This window comes from Taudactylus pleione, unplaced genomic scaffold (assembly GCF_031769625.1).
Source record: "Taudactylus pleione unplaced genomic scaffold, aTauple2 ptg000016l, whole genome shotgun sequence".
Taxonomy (NCBI): Eukaryota; Metazoa; Chordata; class Amphibia; order Anura; family Myobatrachidae; genus Taudactylus; species Taudactylus pleione.
In genome coordinates this window covers 30,097,442-30,120,471 of record NW_028284418.1, presented here as the reverse complement: position 1 = coordinate 30,120,471, position 23,030 = coordinate 30,097,442, and the positions used below count along the sequence as shown (strand labels likewise).

The 23,030-nt window shown below is 40.8% G+C and overlaps 1 protein-coding gene across 2 annotated transcripts in view; it reads left to right on the top strand.

Annotated features, from left to right (window-relative positions):
• Window positions 1-15,899, top strand: part of USP54 (ubiquitin specific peptidase 54) — a 132,636-nt gene extending 116,737 nt beyond the window's left edge. Inside the window, exons 18-23 of one of the 2 annotated variants that reach the window (XM_088475461.1) lie at window positions 3,218-3,407; window positions 4,523-5,922; window positions 6,314-6,441; window positions 7,576-7,716; window positions 8,412-8,598; window positions 13,989-15,899. In XM_088475461.1, coding sequence (XP_088331587.1) covers window positions 3,218-3,407; window positions 4,523-5,922; window positions 6,314-6,441; window positions 7,576-7,716; window positions 8,412-8,598; window positions 13,989-14,647 — 2,705 coding nt within the window. In that variant the 3' untranslated portion in view covers window positions 14,648-15,899. The remainder of the gene's footprint in view (window positions 1-3,217; window positions 3,408-4,522; window positions 5,923-6,313; window positions 6,442-7,575; window positions 7,717-8,411; window positions 8,599-13,988) is intronic. The other variant, XM_088475465.1, reaches the window with a different exon arrangement.
• The last annotated feature ends 7,131 nt before the right edge of the window (window positions 15,900-23,030 follow it).

The window sequence follows — 23,030 nt, the reverse complement described above, 5'->3', positions numbered from 1 at the left end:
ACCTATCTCTATTTCAGTAGAATCTTTGGAAATTGCTGTTAACTAAATTAAAATGCTTCATTGCTTTGTTATTTCTGCTTTCGTTGCTTTGCCTGTGTGGAAACAGCGCTTTTGCTTCCAATTATTTTTCATGTGACATCTGTAATAAAAACAGCTTTCATCTGGCTGTAAGTCTGATCAGGATAGACTTTTAATTAACGTTCCTCTGAGCGAAAGGTCACACATTCTTCAGGTACTTGGCCACGGTTACCAAACTACTGCTGGACTTTGTACCCACAGTAACAGTAGTGCCCCTTTAGCATAAGAACTCCAGACATCTAGACGCTTCCATCTAGACACAGAGATGGACTGAATGCTGAGGACAGGCTGGTGACTGCTGCTAGAGTACGTTCATTGGGTCATGAGAGTTACATGTCACTGCCCCTGTGAATGTTGCATTATTGCTCGTTGATGTCCTCTACGATGGCTTCACTTAGATTCCATGCACTGCTTTACATGCAATTGTGCCCTAAGTTTGGTGCCTGGTGGCCACCATTAAATAGATCAGAGGATCCCAAACGCGATCCTCAAGGCTCCCCAACAGTTCAGATTTTAGAGAGATCCATGGTTGAGAACAGGTGACTTCATTAGTACCTCGGTCAATTTGATTTAACCACCTGTGCTCAACCATGGATATCTCTAACACATGAACTGTTGGAGAGCCTTGAGGACCGCGTTTGGGAACGGCTGAAACAGATCATTAGGGTTCTCACATCTGTAAGTCATTTAGGTATTTTAACTGTAGTATTGCGGAGAATCTGGTAATGATAGCCATCCATGAAGATCACACTGTAACTGCAGTTGTTGAATTTCTCTTTGAGGATGAAAATCCTTTTTAGCGTTCTTATTATCTGGATTTCAAACCGCTGCTTTCTTATAGGATTTATTTATTGTCAACCATGACAGTAAAATTATAGCTCAACTTTATCACACAACAACTACTCAATATATAGCCCATATAATTCAGATCGGAGATGCTCAGGTCATTATATCTGGAATAGGACATCATCCGCCATGATCTCTGTACCAATGCTTCTTATTGCATTAATTATTTCATTACTCCAGCTGCTATGGACATTTAGTTAAGTGCTGAGACACCTGATTGGATGGTCACAAGACCTGCTCAATCAGTTGCCGGAATTTTGGTCCTCTTGAATAGAGCGAAGTTAACAATTTGCATCCGTTTTGCATCAGCAGACCAAGGGGCTCTACAGAGGTAATTGTGACCTCCCACACACACTCAAACACTTTACAGCTGCCTGATGCTTTGTGCTTTATCGATGTTGAGTGTTATTGGAAGTTAAAACCTAACATGCATCACACACATTAGTGAGTTCTACCCATATCATTAAATACCAGACAAATAAACCCTTTTGGAGAAAACTTGCTATTTAGTGTTGTTTGCCTTATTTTACCTGTTGCACATGTTCTCTTAGTTTTATTGTGCTTTGTAAAATACGAGTGTTTTTGGCAAATTCAGACATTGACATGCTCGTACTGTGCTATTCTTATTTAGCTAAACCCTTAAATTTCATTTGACATTCCAACAGGATTATTTCAGCATCAGATAATTGAAATACAGTGAGCATATTTAGCGCATTTTAAGGAGATCACAAGAAATTGTATCTCAGAAAAACATAGGGATAGTTCATAAATATTCACATTAACTTTCTCAGAGAAAATCCCCTGTCAGTGGTTCCCAAACATTTCTGAATCACCTAGAGTGTCTACATTTCTGTCACGGCACCTCAAGGCCAAAAGTCTCTTATTGAGAAATTCAGAAAAAATATTAAATGAAGTCAATTATGCTAATCTGTTATGCTTAGGTTCAGTTATGTAGTGGTGGACAGGGTTTGTCCACATATTTTATGGTTGGCAGCCCCCAGCACTGGTTTTACCTATCACACTGACAACAATTTGAACAATCTACGGCACCTCTGCAAGTGCCCCCGCGGCACTCAGTTTGGGAAGCCCTACGTATTAAAACATTTATTGATATGTAGTAAAACACGTTTTCAAATCAATTTTACCACATATCAGTAAATGTTATGTTTAATAGGATTTTCTTTGAGAAAGTTAATGTAAATATTTACTAACTAACCCTTTGGGTTTTTTTTTGGTTTTTTTTAGACATATGTCTTTGGGAACCCCTAATGGGCTGAATTCAGTTAGCCTCAAAGTTAGAATTAGCTGTGATGCAGTGTCTGGGCTAATCAATTACAGCCTGTAGGCTGCACTTAACGTGGATGTCTGTTCACCTCCTTCTGCGACTCAAACAGAAATCTGCGTTAAGTTGGGCTTTCTGTCCTTATCGCGACTGCCGCAAAAGCATTAACCCATAACTCCAGTTACTTCTCCCGGAATCTATGGGTTAACATACGTTAGTCGCATGAGGAAATGGACTTGTAACTGAATAGCTCTGGGCTTAAAAGTCTGAGGCTACAAGCCCTTTCTTCATGCTGTAAGAAATATCTAGGTTAATTGAAACCGGTCCTAAGTGTGCTAAATATACTCACCCTATTTTTTTTTTTTTTTTTCTACTTGATGTCAATTTGTGTGTTTTTCTGCATCCCACTCTTTTCGTGACAATAATTACAATGTAAATAAAATACCATATATGAACAAAAACAACATTGTAACATGAGATAAAAAAATTAATAAAATTATATATAAAAAAGTCGGGATTAGGAACTGAATATCTTGATTGTAGTACAAATTATTGCTCTGTGTGAAGGACTACATTTGTTTTACGTAGTTTTGCAATGATCCAGGCTGTTTTATATCATTGCTTTAATACACACCTTAAACATCAATTTATTTTTTGTTCAGGTAATTGCAGTAGGAAAATATGTCTTAAAAATGTAGCAGACCAATTATCTCGATGCTATGGCTCATTTTGAAAGGCATGTAGTTAACAACAAGCCTGTTCCTGCTGCCGGGCTGTTTCATATCCATTAAGTTGGTTCAATTAACATGTCCAAGATGCATTGCTTACATAAATGTTCATTTTTGATAACTTAAGAAAAAAAACATTAAGTTTTTTTTTTTATATATATATTTTTTTTATTTTCCTCTTTATTGCATGTTTCCATGTTATGCTGTTTTCTGCATCCTATTTTTTATTATTTTGGTTTGTGTGCGTGCATCTGTTTCTGCTATGTTTTCTTTTGCATTTTAGCTAAATTCAGACTTGCCATGCATGATGCCAGATCTAGTACACACTGCAGAGTCCTAGCAGATAAGAAGTTGCAAATGTGTTTACGAAAAGCACGGAGTCTCCAGGACCGCATGCTGCTGCCGACAATTCCTCAACCGCTGCCACCAGCTTACCCCTCTCCACAGGGGGGACCTATAAACCAATCTACAAGGTAGCTGCCATGAAACTTCCTTAACTAGGAATGAACTAGTGAACTGTTGCTCTTAACATGACATAGAATGCATTTAAAGGAAAACTATACCCAAAATAAAAACTGACTGTATTTTGATCAACATGGGGTCTTGCATAAATTACATGAATTTTTGCTTGATTGTGCCTTGAAGAAAGCAGCTGGCTTTGCATGCTGACCCCCATGATTGTTCAGAAGCAGTGTTCAGGGAGATACTGCATGAACTGTACCAGAGACCTGCTGCTTCAGTTTAGACCCCTTCTCCAAAGTTGCTCAGCCTGCCTTGCAGGGTAAGCCACAGCCAAAGAAGGTATCAAGCATTTGGAAGTCTGACATAACCGTGTATCCACTCAGAAAAATGCTTACAGATTGCCATGTGTCACTCCCCTTAACAGACTGCTGATCATTCAATACCCTGCTGATCATTCTACACCCAGAATATTTTATTTTAGAGAAATATAGTCTTCCTTTAAGTAGCACATTCGAGCAGGTCATAACAATTAGGAAAAGGATAAAACTGTACATGATATTAGGCCTCTTTGTAGCACTGTAAGTTGCCTTTACAGGATCCGCCAATCAAGAAATTGAAAATTTATGGCTATAGGAGACCCTTAGCCTTCCAAGCTAATACATTGGAGAAGCTCCTCTGCATTAATTTCATTGCCGCTTGGTTGTATCATTGTTACTTGCATTTTGTTGCACTTGTAAGTGCTTAACTAAATTTTGCCTCTGTGATGTTCTGTCCTATTGTATTTCCAGCTTTCAGTAAACTTTCTAGCAATTGGGAAATATACCTGGTTATGACACTCATACATCTTGTAGTTCTTTTTCCTTCCTTTTACCAAATGAAATTAGTTTGTATACTTGGGACATTCTTTTCACTTGATGGAATCCACCGGTAGACATTTTTTTATCCTAACATCACGCTTAGTTGCCAAGATATCTGAAATAAAGGGCAGTGGCCTTTTTTTTTTTTTTTTTTTTTTGGACTGAGGATGAAGACCTACAAGTTGTATTTTCTTCATAATTAGGCATACAATCCCTTTTAATATATAGATTTTGATAATAATATGCCAAAATGTCACATATCATTGCAGTGACCAGGCTATCTCGGACACAGTTCCAATGAACCGACAGGTAATGCCGGAGACTACCACAAAGGAGGACTTCGCATCCACTCCATTAATACACCCGTTCGCTTTTAGCCATGAGTTGCTTTCATCATCCGCGGAGTCTTCCAACTTGTCAGCTTCTGAGCATAGCCCATGTAGCCAAACATTTTCACACTACCCTGCTCCTACAGATCCCGATTCCCCGGGGAGTGCCTCAATGCCTGCGCACTGTACCGTTGATAAAACAGTAAGAGTGGATGATTATAGCCAAGAGCAACAAACCAAAAGGCTAAAGAGTGAGAGAAATAGTGATGGAAGTCCTGATAATGGTATGGGGGCCGAGGAACACCAAGTTAAAGATGGTCCACTAACTCTACGGAAGATGAAGCTCAATGGCATTAAATCTGGTTCTTTGCCGTCATTGCTATTCCCCTGGGCACGTCGAACACAAGCTCAGTCTCCAGACAGAAGCAACCCACCAACTCATTGTAACAAATCTGTCAGTACAGAAATTCATACAAGTGAAGACCAGGTTGGTTCATGCTTTGTCACACCAGTCTCTCCAGCTGGCACAAAGGTTTTCAACCTTCAGCCAGGCAATGTGTCCTCAAGAACAAACAGTGAAGCAACCTTGTTAGATAAACAGTGTGAGCCGGTGATCACTGAGACTATCAAATCTGAGGCACCAAAAAGCAAGGGGTTAGTGCGCTCTCTGGCACAGCAGTTCCAAAGGCTGCAGGGGGGCTCACCAAAGAGAAGCAGTTTTGGTGTGAATTTTACTGGAATAGACAGCTCTGAGAAGAAGTCTTCACCAATACAGAATTCCTTAAATCTTTTGAGTTCAGAGTCCAGTCCCCAGCCTCTTATCATTCAAGCGAATAAATCAGTTAGCACAGATCAAGCAAGTACTTCTCCAGACTCTGAGGATGGGTCATGTAATATAAATGGGTCCAGTATGCACCATCTCAACAACCAAAACATGGTGTCAACTAAAGAAGGGTTACCAAGAGATATAGATGACAATGCTAATTGCAGAAAGTTTTGCTACAAATCAGAGAAGAAGGTGAAGTTTGGAAGCACAGTTCATTTGCCTGCCTCTGCTCCCACCAACCAGTGGGTGGATAGTGTCAGCAGATATTATAACTCCAATGTGGATGATATGAATGTGGAACAGCATGCTCATCCAAGTTTCTCACCCAATCGAAAGCCTGTAAGGTATGGTTTATCAAAGAGCTCCCTTGATTTACGTCAGGATTGGAAGCAGGATCCAGAGCAAGACATTACAGATTTGGATACCTTGTATAACACCAGCCTGCAGACATGTCCAGGCAACAGGAATGTGCAGCGGAGGCCTGAGAATACCAGACAGGCATTTGGAAAACCAGGTGAGCGCTTGGACCTCCTCTATTGAGTATTTAAAATATAACAAGTGTGTGGTCTGGGCTGAATAACACAAAGGACCATATTTATATTCAGGAGCAAATCCAGTTAATTGATGCATTTTGCGTCCGGACAAATCTTGTCAATTGATGCAAGGGCTGCAAATTCAATGTATTAATATTGTTTTTAGATTTAACAGGGATTTGTGATTTAAAGTTGAGTTTATCTATGCTCCCAACTCCACGTCTGTGTGCACACAATTAAATTTACGTTTGATACCCACATTTCATCTGGACTTGCAATGCTATGTTTTGATTATTATTCAGATTGTGCTATAAATCTGCTGAATCATGATTGCTTTGCTGTATTTGTCCTTTAACTTTCCTTTTTCATCAGTCTCATCAGTTTTGGACAACACATCAGCAAGAAAGATTCAGTATGCGTCTGGCCGAGGTCTTTCAAGGACTCCAACAGCCGAGATAGAGCGTAGTCTCTGTGGAACTTCTCATTCACCTGTGTCTAAGGTAAAGCGGATGTGGTAACTGGGTGGGGTGAAGGTAAGTTTGTAATTTGGTTCCTGTGCCTAAAAATGATCAGGCTGGTGTGGTGAGCTTGTGACTGGCCATAGTCTATGAAATAGAATTTCTAAAGCAGGCCAGATACCACATTTGTTATTGGGCAAGGTGGTCAGACATGGCTTCTGTTGGCGTGCCCATGCAAGGCCATCTCCTAGCTGCACTTGCAGGCCCAGTGACGCCAGAAAAGGTCCAGTTGTTTGGCCTGCCCTCCTAATGACTGAATCTCATGCAGTTAGACCTCCTATGCTTGTGGCCAAACTGGTTACTGATCCAGGCTGAGAATCTGGTTTAGACCTTGTGATTTCTGCACAAACTATTGTTTATAACTTAACTTGGGATGTGTAACCTTTCAGGTATTATTGTACTAGATGTCCCATTATGCTTGGTAGCATGCATGAGCGTTGAGTGGTGTACTTCAGCGCCAATTATAGTGAGACACACCATTGTTTTGTATCTGTTTATGGAATGCCCATGGCCAATTCATTTCATATGCTCTTTTTTTCTATTTTGCTTGTATAACATAATAGTAACAGAACTATTTTGCTTCCGCTTTGCATTCAGCACTAATCTTCATCCCATGTTGGGCTGCTTTGCTATAGGGTAATTTGGTTTATTTATATCAAGTGGTTAAAAGAGCTCCATGTAAATACATTTTACTCACAATCCCACCCCACCTTTTGAGTTCATTGCATGGACAATACGTTTGGATTCTTATGGAATCCTGGATGTGGGGCCCAATTACTTCTTAATTTTGGGGCAAAGGGGTTTGTGCAGAAAAATTACCTGGAGTTTTTTTTTTTTAACTGTCATTAATATTTTTGCTGCAAACAAGTTGTCTGATGTCTCTCCAAAAATATTTCAGCATTAAACTTGATTGTGCCCTGGCCAAATTAACTTCTAGCAAATCTAGCTTGTGACATCCCAACAGGTTGGAAATTGTTCATGCTTTAAAAGATCAGTGACAAAACATATATGTTAGGTGGCTCTATTAAAAACAAAAAAAAAAGTGGCGGCAGATTTAATTGGTGCTGTATGCTGCAAGCATTTCTGCCACTTGCCAAATTCTGTGTGCGCCTGCAGGTCGCTCATGGCAGGGACCAAAGCAGGGAACCAGAGGACGACGAGCTGTACAGTGCAGAGAATTTTCGGCGGCTGGCACGGAGCCTCAGTGGGACTGTCATCTCTAGCAGAGGAGAGACCCTGGTCTCTTCTCACAGTTTTGTAAGTAGTAACAACTTCACCGAAATGCTTGACAACTTGATATCAGACAAATGTTAGCCAGCTTTGCATAAACAACTTCCAATTTAAAACCTCATGCTTTTTAAGACTGTGGAAGGTTCTAAGGGTGCTACTAACTGCTTCTCTCATCCTGCTACCGAACAGTCCTATAGAAACAGGACTAGGCTTCATTTGGTAGTTTTTTCTATGGGGTTCTATTTAGGAGGTGCATTATCAATAAAATCATTCTGCAAGCCATCATTTCACTACATTTTCTGTTACTATTGTTACAGTATGAGGAGTGTACTTTAACATTTGGTGTTAAAATTAGCAACAACCAAAAGTCAGAACTTTAGTTTCTGGGACCAATATTACCTGTACATTAACCTTTTATAAGTAATGGCCAACTAGATCCACTGTTTCTTCCTGTCAAAGCTGCATCTGTCAAAACACCCTCTGGGTGCTTAATCATTTAACCTAAATATTATTAATGTAAAAGTATTTTCTCCTCTTGTAAAACCACATTACCTATGGTCTGTGCTGTTCACTTACAGTGGGGTGTGTGCATAGTATGTGTTTAGCCATGTTTTATCCTTGTTTGTTATGCAAAAATGTGGTTTATGACAATATTTTATCCTGCTTCACATTAACCATCTTGTTTATGGGTATATATTTTTTTTCTTTCATTTTTTTAAAAGGAGGCATCCAATGAGAGGAAACCGCTTGTGGACAGCAGTCATCGCTCTCACAGCTCCTCCTCCTACCCTTATACCCACAATCCTTCTGTCTTATCCTATGAACCCCAGCACTACCCAACCCAGATGCAGCACCCATCTCATGAGGTACTGGCGCCCAGCATGGTGGGTGAGGCACACAGGCCATCAGGTAATTGCACACAACCCTCCTGCATGTTTTTTTTATTTTATTTTTTTTATTATTTAAGTCTGTGACTATCTTCATATACAGTAGTGTTTTCATTCGCTTTACCCATTATGCCCTTTGTGCTGTCTTTTAGAAGGCTTGTAGAGTAGCTCATTCTTTTGGATTTCTACACTATATTTGATGATGGAAGTGTATCTGAAGCACGTAGTGTAGTGTTTGATTTGTATACCTCACAAGTCATAAAAAGATGTTGAAACGGTGTGCATACATTATAAATATCTAATATACAATGTGATCTGTTACATGCGTGTACAACAGAGTTTCTTAGAAATTCATTAAAGAGCCATTTAAAATTGCCTGGGAAAGAGACTTGGGGGCACCTTTGGACCAGGAGGGGTGGTCACTCATCCAATGAAAACTCTTCAAAGCGTTTCTATAAACACTGAAATCCGGGAAAATGCTAAAAAAATATATGCTCCAGTTGGTATATGGTTCCGGAATGAATACATTCTATTTACTCTCACACTTCCAACCTATGTTGCAGAAACTGGCTGTGTGCGTTCCTTTTTCCATGTTTGATGGGAGTGTCCGGGCCTATTAACCTTATGGAATTATGTTCTAGATCTTTACCAACGGAGCAACTGGGGTCTAAATTCCCAGAGACCTGTTGATTGTTCTGCTGGGCAACCCCATCAAAGATGTACCCAATTTCCTGCTTGCTCAGAATATCTGTACCGTGGCTAAATTGCAGTTAGCCACAGATTGGAATAAAGCTTCTTCACCTTCCATGGTCATGATTACCAACAAAATATGGTATGTGACCTCCATGGAATACTTTTGTGGCCTGTTGCATGGCACAGTGAACTCATTCCGTCAGGTCTGGGCTCCATGGTATGCCGGACATAATAGGCCCATTCCAGGTTCAAATTAATGACCGCTGTTATGCAACAGGTTCTCGTAGATGTTGTTTATTCCCTTCTCTCCCTTCCCTCTCCATTGCCCTTCTTTTTCTTCCCTTCTAAAAGTAAACTAAACAAAATGAAGCTCTCTCTGAGTGGAAGTACCTAACATCCCCCTTACAAATCATAAGTCTGTTAGCACAGCACTTACATTTGGCAATCACAGTGTCTCTCAACATGCCTCTGACCTATTCTCCAGGCAGTGAGAGACTGATACACTCTTTATCAGCCTCTTATAGGTGATCTGGCAATCTAGGCTGCTAACCAGCTTCTGTTTACCAGACAGCAGCTAAAAACCTTGGGCATGTTTATACCCATGGGCAACCTTTCCAGTGTTTTTGTCACATATCCCTCCTCCCTCCTGTTACGAGTTGTGGATAAGAACACCTGTAGTCCCTAAGAAAAAAAACACAGGACAAAGCATCTGCGTTGGGCAGTTGGCTTCCCGGCCTATGCGTTAAATTTTGCAATGTGAAGAATAATTTAGTTATTCTCACAATGGTCTCTTTATTCTTAGCTATCCAGGTGCATGATCCATAATCAATCTAAATTTTTGCCGTAATAGTGTTTCTAATGCCCACTTAATTACCAATGCTTATTTTTCAACAATGGCATAATTTCTCTCGTGAATATTCAATTTCCTACTTAAATAAGAAGATGCTCTTCACCCTCTTTGCTTTGAGACAACACAGCACTTATCCCTATATCTGATGCATCTGTTTGCACAACAAATTCATTTTTAAAGGCATGTGTCATCAAAACTGGTTAGTGCACAATGCTACCTTCGACGCCTGAAAAGCCTTTTCTGCCTCATGATTCCACTTAACTATAACTGGCTGCTTACCCTTGGTATGGTCAGTCAAAGGGACAACAATGGTGGCAAAATTAGGTATAAATATTATATAATTTAATGCCCTGTGATTCCTAAGAAAGCTCTCACCTGCTTCATATATAGGGATCGTGGGCAATTGTATTGCCTCAACTTTATTAAGTTTGGGATTGTCACACTTCTACTCATGGTGTATACAATATATGTCACCTCTTCCATCCCTAAGCAAGACTTTTTTGGGTTGGGTGTCAATCCTGCCTCACAGATGGAGTCCAACTCTGCTTGTAACCTGGCTAAATAAGACTGCTAATCAGGAATATAGATGACTACATCATTGAGAGAAGCAACAGCATACTGTCTATGGGGCCTTAGAATTTTATCCGTCATCCTCTGAATGGTGGCGGCTGCCCCATGAAACCCAAATGGCAGCATATTATATTTGAACAGACCCTCGGGTGCAGAAAAAGAGATTTGTTTTCTGACATACCTGGTAAAACTACAGTCATTTAACATGACATAATCACTGAACCAGGGATTAAGGTTGACTCAAAGCCCTACGGGAATTGGTGTCTAAAGAAATTTAAAAAATGTTGGATTTAGCGCTAAGTGCAGAGTCACACAGTGAGTGGTCAAGTCCCATTGTACTCATTCCAAAACGCTATTGGAGCTTACACTTCTACAATGATTTCCGTAAATTGAATAGTGTGTCTAAGTTTAATGCCAACCCAATGCCTTGTGTACTTATTGAAAGGTTGGAAAGGGCAAGGTACTTGACTACTCTAGGCTTAACCAAAGGGTTAGAAATTATTTATCCTCATGCTGTCAAATAGTTGAGAGGGTTTTGACTATTGTTTCTTCAGGAACCAAAGGTACTGCGGTTACCGAGTGGACCGGGGTGGCTGACAGAGCTACTCTATCCAAGGTTTTATAAGATTTACATGGTAGACCTGTTCTGGCTTTCTTTTCCCTGACTGGTACACTTTATAATTAACCTCACCCACTTTTTCTATGACTTCAAAAGGTCCTTGCCACTTAGCCAGAAATTTAATTTCTACCGTGGGAACCAAAATAAGTACTCTGTTTCCAGGAGCAATGGGGCGTAACTGGACATTATGATTGTACACCCTTTGCTGTGCCTGTTGGGCCTGTTCCAAATGCTCAATCACTATCGGCACCAATTCAGTTATTTTTTCCTGCATCTGGGAAACCTGCTCAATAACAGTCCTGCTCATAACTGGGTTGCCCCTCCTATGTCTCTTTTGCAATATCCAGCAATCCCCTTCTGTGTCTCCCATATAGCAAATCAAAAGAGGAGAACCCCTTGGAAGATTGTGGAACCTCTAATGGCCAGCAATAAATAGGGCAATAAATAAACCCAATCTTTCTCATCTGTATCCAGCACTTTCTTTAACATATTACGTATTTAAAGTTTTGATAAACCTCTCCACTAACCCATCAGTCTGAGGTTCTTAGCTGAGTAACCCTTTACAGGCGGCACAACGCTTTCATGATTCTTGACACGAATGAGGTACCCTGATCAGTTATGATTACCTTAGACATGTACTATTCCCTAGTAATTGTCTTTGTTGACGTATTGCACAATGGTATCTGGTAACGTAATACATTCTCACCAAAATATACTGATGACCACGCGCAGACTGTATTGGAGGTCCAACCAAATCTATAGGTATTCTCTAACGAGACCTGAAAATGGGTAATGGGACAAGCAGACTTTTATAACGTGGCCTGGGCGCAGGGGCAGGATGCAGAGTAGTCAGATACGTCTTATGGACCCCCGGCCAGAAAACCGCTTCAAAATTCTCTCAAAGGGTTTCCTTACCCTTAGATGTCACGCAGATATGTGACCATGACCCAGATCGAATACACTTCTTCTATATATGCCTTAGCAACTATCAATTGTGCCACAATATCTTCTCCTTTTTTGGACACTTGATGCAACAAATCTTCATGTACTACCATGTGAGGGTATGACAGCAGGAATTTCATAACAAAACAGCTTTTTCCCAACAGCAAAACAAATATATGTATGTCTCTACATTTTTTACATAAAATCTTTTTTTGGGCTGCAATTGAGGTGCAATGCTCCCATTCTCCACCATGTGTGGCAAGATCAGGGTAAGGGTTCCGTCTTCTGAGGTAAACAGTTGAACTTGTCATGCAGCAACCAAGTAGTAGTACACCAATCCAAGGCCTTGGTACTAATATCCTCAGTTTTATTAGCAGCACAAAAATAAACAAAAGTGAATCTTGGCTTGTCCGCTATCTAAATAAAATGATTACCTGTCTGAGTGGAGGGACCTAATGCTCCTCTCACAAAGCAGATGTCTTTTAGCACAGCACTTACGTTCGGTAATCACAGTGTCTCTCAGAAGGCCTCTGACCTGTTCCCCAGGCAGTGAGAGACTGACCGTAGAGACTGACACATGCTTTTCCAGCCTCTCCAGTTTGTTTGTGCATTTATCTATCGTTGTGTCAGTGTCTTTCAACAGGCCTCTTACCTGTTCTTCAGACAGTAAGAAACTAACTACAGACAATCACACAGCTTCTCTTATCTATAGTAATCTTTAGGGTACCCATACCACCGCTTTCTTGAGGATCTAAAAGCAGGGCCCCTGAGTAAACAGTTTTTGTCCCGGCCTCCCAACCAACCCCCCCAAGCCTCACCTTTCTAGTTCCTCCTCCCATTCCCTTTCCCTCCTCTTCTTCCTTCAACCTACTCCTCATTTATTGATATTAATTACCAGGTTCTTCTTCTACAGCACCACCTACACCATGCAGCCCTCCAGCTGTTGTGGATCTACACATCCCAGCATGCCGTGCCACAGTTTTAGCATTTCCTAATAACAAAACTGTGGCAGGGTATTCTGTTATGTGTAGTTTGCAACAGCTGGATGGCAGATTGTTGAACACCCCTGACCCACACTATTAATGTGCAGGTGACCTTGGCAGATCCACTCAGTACATTAAGACTCCTTCCTGTGAGGTGACATAATTGGCATTGTGCACAGGAGAGCAGCTCAGAACCATGAACAAAGGCTCAATACACATATCATAAACAGACTCTGGCTTTGTTGGCTGACACCGGGACTGGATGCTAGGCAATTCAGAATAATTTATGCAAATATGCTGAATGGAAGAGCTGTGCCATTTAGCACTGTAATCTAGGGTAAAACAGGTTTCTAGTAAGAGGTTATTCTTGGTACTAAACTTGTTTTACTTTTACTAAAAATTAAATCACTTCAAAATTAGCCATGTTTTGTTTTTGTTTTTTAACAATGAAAGGACCGGGCCAGAAAATACAATTTTTTTAAAGCACATTTAACACCTGCTTAACACTAAACTACTCTGCTGTGATCATTAATATTTAGCCATTTCTAACAACAGATTATTGCTGACTTGATCATCAATCTTTGGCTTATGCCAAAGGCAAGTTATTTGCTAAGAAAAGTGGTAAAGCTTTCCGATCTGATACTACGCTATTGCATAGTACATAATATCAGTGGATTGGTCTCTACTGTTTAAGATGTGAGGTATGTTTTTACTATATAAATAATATATTGTGATTGCTTCCTTTTGTTTTTTAGGAGACCCGAATGTCCAAAAGTTTTTGGCTTTGTCTGACAGGAGTGAAAGTGTCCGAGGTAACGAATTCTCAGATATGGCTCTGAGCTATGCATCTCTCCCAAGAACACCTAAGATCCCTTGCAATGTATACTCAACTACACTGCAAAGATCTCCAGGTGACTCGTGGCAACAACCAGGGGCTACAGAGCAAAGTAGTCTGAGCTACTACCAGCGGTCAGGTCGCACAGTGCATACACATGGACCTGACCAAAATATGGTCAATTCTAGCTTCGTGGGCTCATCTGCCAGAAGACTACCAAATGGCCTCTGTCAGCAGACATCGGGCTATGGAGGTTATGATTCCCCAGCCATGAATCGTAGGCCACCACCTCCTCCGCCAACTTCAGAGTACTGTACCTTAAGAATGCCACGTAGCACTTCAATGGGTAAAGGAGACACATGGGGAAACATTTTTGCTCCACAGCCAAGGATTCAGGGTCCAAAGAGAGTAGACATGCCACCAGAGGTAGACTGGAGACACAATAGTTTTGCCCCGCAAATGGATGGTTGGAGGCAGCCTCCACCATATTCCCCGCATCGGACACTTTCATCCGCTTCTGACGTCTATGGTACAGCCAGCTGGAGGGGTACTTCTGCCATGCCTAGAAATGGGAGGTAAATGTATTTTTATAGCCGCCCAGCAAACCTATGAAACGGTTTCTGCAAAACCTGCCCGATTTGCATTTTCCACCTTTTGATCCAAGCCTTGTAATACAAAGGATATTTGTTTGTAGAGTGATCGCCAGTCTTGTCTTAACACCTTTAAGCCTGTGGAAAGTCCCTTTGTGCTAGATGTGTGAGCAAGAGTTAGAATCAAAATTATTGTTTTAGATTCCCCAACTGGTGCAGGAAGGCTTTTCAGTACACCTACATCATAACTAGCAGATCATTTTCCAGAAGTGCGCTCAGCCAGCTCACTGCTCCTTCAGGTGTGTGAATTTCTGACCAACCATTCTTCCACTGAACACACAGTGACAACAATTGAAGATTTTCTACTTTTGTCAGTATGGTGCTCATCCAGCAATAATCTGCTTATTAGAGAGAGTTAATGTGTACAGGGTGTTTATCAAATACTCTATAAAGGAGAAATCAAGTACATACAACTCTAGGTTTGTTTGTTTTTTTTGTAAATCATTACCTTTGCTCTTTCAGACCCTGCTTCAGTTAGCAATAGTTATATATTGCAGTGGTGATCATTAGAGTAAAAAAAATAACTTTGCAGTTATGTGTAGATTCCCTTTTGGCGTCTATGCGACCAAAGGACAATATCTGTTTCCATAACCCACACTACACTCCGACAGGGTGTACAGTATTTTCTGTCCTCCCTCGACTGTACCTTAATAGCTTTTCCTGCCAGAAAGTCCTGGAAATCCCACCGGCAGTGAGTTGTCTAATCTTAAGCAGACCATGCACATGCGGTGCTCGATACAATAAACCAGCGCGCAGTCAATGGACTAAAAGTGTTAGTTGAAAAAGCAACTTGGCATTAACCGTGCAGCTAGTTAAGCACAAATCTTGACTACTGTAAGGAGGGTGGGAGAGGAGGGGGTGGCAATGCCATGGTTGTTTAAGATTAGGTTTGCCCACCTCTTTATTCTTCCCTCCAGTAATTGTAGCAAGCTTATAACAGATGACTGTTATCACTGCATGCTTAAACCCACTGACGTTAACAGCTTAGAGTAAATATTAAATATTTTAGTGTCAAAACATTTGCTTTTGTAAGTATTTTTCAAATAAATATATAAAAATAGTTCTATTAAACTGCATCTGCACTGTTTTTTATTGTTTCTATAGCTTGGGAAATATATAAAGTACTTGTGTGTTTTTGTTTTTTTTTTCCTCTGAAAATATGGACCCTGGAAAATATTAAATGATTTATTATAAAGACTAAAGAAATGTTTGCGTGGTAAATGGCTGTGTGTTTACTTTTATTTCCATATCACGCTATCATTACTGTTTTATCAACTCCGTTCAGCTCTGTGCTCCCAGTGCCTGGCCACAACAGCCACCTCTGCTCTGTCACAGCCTCCTTGCCTCCTATTACTTTTTTAGTGAAGTGTAGCCTTCTTATATGCCACGTTATATCATACACAAATAGGACGAGGGAGACGATACCATTTAAATAAAAAATTCCAAATGATGTAATGTTTGCACTAACTGTCTGTGCAGTTGATCTTAAAGATTCAATGACTGTGATTAGCATATAGTAATTATTATAAATGAAAAAATATATTTAAAAGAAAAGAGTACGTACAGTATTTGTAGGAGGGCACAAAGTTAGCTTGCAGGGGGCACTGAACTCCCTAGCACCGGCCCTGCATGCACTATTGCTACAGTCACGTCAAACATCTGTTTTTGGCACTCCAGGTCCTGTTTGACTCTGCACAGAGATATACAAGTGTTTCATATCAAATTAATCGGTGCAATCTCCTAAAGCGTTTTGTCACATCCAGTTGCGACTAAGACGTATTTTCCGGACAAAGTATGCTTGGGGCAAGCCGAGTCGCACGGGATCTGGCGACTCGCTTGCGCCAGCCGTCTCGCATCGCATGGCATATTGAAGCTAGGGAGTAAATTTAATAAAGATCGATTTCAATCTATTTAAAATTGATCAACATCGATGTTGTGTTTTTGGGGCTAAATCACACATTTACTAACGGACAATGGGGGTCATTCAGACCCACTCGCGAGCGGCAGTACGCTCGCAAGTGGGTCGATGGTCCCCACTGCGCATGCGCACGACGGAGGGAGCTCCGTCGTGCGCATGCGCGAGAACCGGCGAGCGAAGGACTTTCCATCGCTCCGGGTCTCGCACCAAAGTGGGCGTGCTGTCGATGTTGATTGACAGCACGCCCCCTTTGGTGGGCGTGCCTGCCAGACGGAGGCACGCCTACCCTCTGAAGCCGGCCCCACTGACATCACTAGTGATGTCAGTGGAAGTGATTTTGGCTCTGATAGAGCCAAAATCACTCCTGGCCTTGCGGCTGGGAAACCCGACCGCAGGGGCTCCCTCGCAAGTCCGATGGTCAAGACCATCGCGACCATCTTTTTGTGCGCTCGTATATGCTGTTGGTGGTGACCCACAGCTATACGAGCGTCCAGGAGGACGCTCCATATTAATGGAGGAGGGCCCTGATTCAGAGCGAGCGCTCTGGTCAGAGCGTCCGGCTCTGAATCAGGGCCAATGTTAGATCTTTTTTTTTTTTGTAAGTATTAGTAAATGTGTGAGTTAGCTCCAGAAATACAACATAAATGTTGATCGCTTTTCATTGGTTTTAAATCTATTAATATCGACCTTTAGTAAATATACCCCAAGGTGTATGAGGACACATCTGTAGTTCTTTTGTCCACATAACTGCTTGCAGTCATTGATAGATTTGGTCTGACCATCTGCAGATCATGTCACAACATTGCAAATAGGTTCAGTCAAGATGTCCCATTATTAGATGCAAATGTACGTTCTGATCCTGTGATTCTATTATAATTGCACATGTATTAATAATATTTGGCCTGGTGCATGGCCTCTTTAAAGTTACGCATCTAATGAACAAATATCCTGATGAATTTGCCAGTAGAATATGTATGTATGCTAACGTCATCACGTATTTTTTCGGTGTACAAATTTAATAATCAGTATTTCTTATAAAGAATTCCATATCGTTTTACTGTAAAACATAAAGATATTACGTCACGTCAGGGTTTCATGCTCTGTATTAAGCTTTAGGCCTGTGCCCTTGTGCTCTCATGGGGGGTTTCCATAACATATTACTCAAAGTCCTTATGAAAAATGCTTTGGTGTAGATTATTCCACACACAACACATATTCAATAGGACTGAACATTTGGGGAAATTAAAATCATTTCACAAACTGAAAAGTTGTATAAACTTAAATTCTAAGGGCCAGATCCATACTTGCATGGGAGCCATCGGTAAGGGTCCTTGCGGGCTTCCGCGCATTAACTGCAGAAGGCAAATTCAGCTTGCAGCCTATTGAGGTGCCACTAGAATCTACCTAGCAAAATAGGTGGGTAAATTAGCAGCGCAAGCTTCCGAGGCCAACTCGTGGCTAATTGAATCCACCCCTAATGCTGGGCCTACGCTTGCTGATGTGTAACCAGACGATATGTCGGGCTAACATATCGTACACATTGAGCGATGTAATGAAGGACGATCCCTCGTTCCGTCCTACATTACCTGCAACTGTGCCACATGCAATTATCGATCCGAATGATCTATTGTTCCGATCCGCGTCGGAATGATAGATCGGTCAATGGATCGCAAAGTGTGTACCCGGCTTAAGAGTGAAGAAGCATAAGACATTGAGTGAGGAAAGCTTAGAAGATTAGGAGAGGAGAAGATCATATTGTAGTTTCAGTGTAAAGGTCATGTAGGAGTGTATTTAGAGATTGTCAGTGATGTAAAGCTACCCCCCGACTACTGGTCGCCATATTGAGCGACCGCCCGATATGTCTCCCCCTGCCGCATCCTACTGCAATGGGTTGTCAGCCGCATCGTCAGGTTGAGCTGCATGTAGGGCCAACCTGACTGTGGCTAATGGTGGAGCGCGCACTACCCGACATAGTGAGTACACACTAGATGATTTTGAGGATTTGTGGTTCCGATCCGTCGGAATCTGGCAAATCGCTCTAAAAATGATCTAGTGTGTACCCAGATTAAGACCAGGGGGTGATCAAAAATAAGGGGCAGGTCTTTATCAATAATACCTGGGGTATGTTGGAACCATAGAGGAACAAAAATGGAGCAGAATGAGGTATGTACAAGTCTATTAGTGTCATTAGTGACTCTGGAGATTAAACCTGTTTAAAAAAAAAAAAGGCACATTCTTTAAAAACATTGAAAGCAAAGCATGACTGTGGGTAAAAGGTTGAATATTGAGCCAAAGGTGACTCCAAATTTGTACTTTTGGGGAGGAGGTGTTCTTTTTGCCAGTGCATTTTTAAGATTAAGGATTAAAAATAATGAGTAGGTGTGGATGTTGTCCAAGGGAAGAAGTCTGAGATATCTGCTGTCATCATTCCATAGTACATCTGGGGGATCCTTACTATTTGCAGGTACCCCCCCAAAGATGGCTGTTTTTGGGGCATATACAGCAAATATTTAATGACATATAGGTCCCTAAATGAAAGAATGCCAACTTTGTTTTCACTTGCATTAATACACCTCGTACTTAGATCTGTATAAGACTTGTACAGAATAAATACACTCCATTTATTTATATGCCAATCCTGAATACAAAGTATACCAGGAATAAAAATTAGCTAAATCCATCGATTTCTTTTTAATACACTTCACATTCTATTTTCATCACCACTTTAATATTATTTTAATATATCCAAAGTAAATTTTTAATAAACATGTCAAGTTCTCCTGTCAGAATATACAGTTTCAGCTCCTCAGTGCACTAAAATATTAGTGCTATTCTTCACCACTTCTTCATAGCCGCAAATATGCACCTGCCGCGGATATTACAAACACCGACTTCCCTTCAGCAGGCATAAATGGGGGTGATCCCCCATGTCTGGACATCTTTAGGGGGGTCCCAGGCACATTTCCCGAAAATTCCCATTTTTTTTCGTAGAGCCAATTTCACCGGGTCCCGTTTTCGCTCATTTTAAATTGAATACGGGGATAAGCGGGCACGTGCCTGATACTTTATCCCCACTCTAACCCCCGATGTGGAGCGAAAAATCCAGCATGGACTTTTTGCTCCCTAATTGAATACGGGCCTAAATTTAGGAATTGCTAACCATGGCAGCATCTAATTCACACCACATGGCGCAAATAGGATAGATGTATGAGGACACAACTGTACATACTATAAATCGCTATCCTAAAATGTATTTAGCATTATTTAGTCTATCAGCTGCATACACCTGTAGCCATTCATTTTAAAATGAAACTTAGTAGCTTTCTTTACAGACTATCATTCCTACCCTCCAACATGACCCATTCCATTAGGTACAAAATGCTCTGCTGCTGGACTTCCCACTTAATGGATGATTGCAGACACCTGTGTGAACTAGGTAACTGATGAGACAGATGTTTCAGCACAGGTGGCTGCAATCATAAATTAGGAGGGAAGTCCAGGAGCAGAGTATTTTGTACCTAATGGAACGGGTCATGTTGGAGGGTCTGCTATCATTGTTCTAGTCCACAGGTTCTCAAACTCTGTCCTCAGGACCCCAAACAGTGCATGTTTTGCAGGTCTCACAGAATCACTAGTGAAATAATTAGCTGCACCTGTGTCTCTTTTAAAATGTGTCAGTGAGTAATGACTGCACCTGTGCACCTGCTGGGTGATCTGGAAAACGTGAACTGTGTGGGGTCCTGAGGACCGAGTTTGAGAACCACTGCTCTAGTCATCACATCAGGGATATCATGGTCCATTCGAATAAAGGTTAAATCTTTTTCTGGGGTGTAGTTTAACAACAGTTCTCGCAGTAGCAGAGTGCATACACCAATAATGGAGGACACATGCAACTGAGTTGGTTACATGATTGTCTAGTTTAATTGTGGTTCAAACATGTTATCCAATGCACTCGCTGCGAAAGCATTAATTGATTATCATTTCATCTACGATAAATGAGCCTCCCTGCTCCAAGCCAGATACTAATAATGTGGTAATAAAACAAGTGAATTAGCCAAGTTTACTACTTGCAGTAAGTGTGTATGCATTTTTTTTTTTTTTAAATAAAGTTATAAAAAACAAAAAGGAAAGCAGTGACATCTAGTGGTGAAACCTAAAACAGTATGATAGTTGAGAGCAGTTTGGATCATTTAATATGACTCTCTTATTGACCTAAATGTTCAGTTATTGACAAGTCGAGTAGGCCTAGCTTATGTGAACACAGAGGAAAGACGTGTGGTGCTAGAAAGAACAGATATAACCCACACAATAAAATACTGTAAAATAAGAGGGGTGGTGGGAACATCAACCTGCAGCTATGTTCAAGATGAGATTACCAAATCCTTTTAGCACTGAAATAAGGAGGAACAGAAGTGCTGAGGTAGACCCCTGCAAATAGAAATATATTTTGTATAGATGAATATATGCCAATGAGACTGTGTTAGGATAATGTATCAAAGTAGTTGAATAATACTAAATACATGTAATATAAACAAATTTAAAAAATTCTAAGAGGATAATGTATAATATGCAATAAATAGTAGCCTTTAGCTAGACTTGACAAAAAAGGAACTAGGTAAATAAGATATATATCTATATCAGGCGCATTTAAAATCTTAAGACGATAAAGTTATTAGCAAGTAAATTAATAATTACTACACCTACTTTGCAGCTCCCAGTAAAGTTTCTGGAGAGACTAACATGAAACAAACATATAGATAGACGATAGGGAGCGCAAAAGTGGATGAAACAAACGATTTAATATAATATAATGATTAAAGCATATAGTTAAGCATAATCCACAATTTAGATCATAAAAATCCTCCAAGCAAACAAAAAAGATTAATGCTTGAGATAGATAAAAAATGGGAGAAATATGAGGCATTGAGGCAAAAGTATATTAATAGCAATTTGGCTAACAAAGGCATCCAACATCTTTGTCCCTTTTAAATGGATCAATAATTATACAGGATTTTAAGAGACTCTGGTGGACTGCTCGTTCATATACATCTATTCTCTACTAAGAAAAGTATACATATATATTTATTTTGTATTTTTTGTCATATTTCTCCCATTTTTAGCTAGACTTCTCCACTTCTCATATCTCATCTGAGATGTGCATTGTGTGAACACAACTATAGAAAGTCATTAAGATGTTAACATGTCCTTACATACAGTCTGTGAGTACTTTCCTGCAGTTGAACAAATGGTGCAAATAGCAAAGACAATACTAAGGTGTTGTTAATGCAGCCGCTGTTACATATTATATAAATAGCAAGGGTGTGGTATAGAAGATCGACCGTGTCTAAAATAGACACTCGATAGATCGACAACAGATGGTAGACAGGCAAAAGGTCAACAGGGATAAATGGTCGATGTGTACAATAGGTCGACAGGGACAAAGGGTCGACCCTCCCCTTAGTGCCTAACCCTAACCATTCCCTTCCACAGCCTAATCCTAAACCTCCAGCAAGGGCCTAAGTCTCACCCTAACCTTAAAAATGTTGGAAAAACATGTTGATCATTTGTCCATGTTGATCCTTTGCACTGTAGACCATTTGTCAGTCAACCTTTTGTACAGACGACCTATTGCCTGTCGACCTAGACACTGTTGATTTTTAATCCAGATACCAAAGAGCAGGACAGATGCTTCGATATTAGTATAGCAGCTGTTAGTAGAAAACTACTGTTTAGGTCAGGGGTGGGGAACCTTTTTCCTGTCGAGGGCCATTTTGTTATACATATAAAACATTATTTGCGGGCCCTTTGCAGGTCACGTCCCCTCCATGTGACGTCACGAAGGGCACAATCGCTGGTGATTACAGCAATAAAGATGCTCCGGGGAGCTATAAGGGCAGCGGTGTGACTGTCTGAAACGTCGTAAGGGCGCTCATAGCTGCATAGATTCTGGCTGCTGGGTGCCATTCTAGGCTCCCTGATAGCCAGATTAGATTAGCAGAAAACAGCTCCGAGGGTCAGACCAAATGATTCCGCGGACCTTATATGGTCCCTGGGCCTGAGGTTCCCCATCCCTGGTTTAGGTAAATCACACAAACCGTGTCTTAGTGTAAGTGCGACACCTGCATATTTGTGAAATGCCGTATGCGGCAAAAGACCTCCATTACTCGCCTCACAAGCCCTTGCATCCATAAGCAGGTGTATTTACCAGTTTAGTGGGTGGCCATTTTAGAAACCGTATGTGTAGATTAGTCCGCTTCCTTCAGTTTCTCATTAACTGACACTAGACTAGTTTTCAAAATTGTATTTTAGTAGAGCTTTTCCTGAAAAGCGAATACCTCTTTCACACATAGAGCAAAAACCCATGTTTTTTGCACGTGAATGCTCATCGACCCGG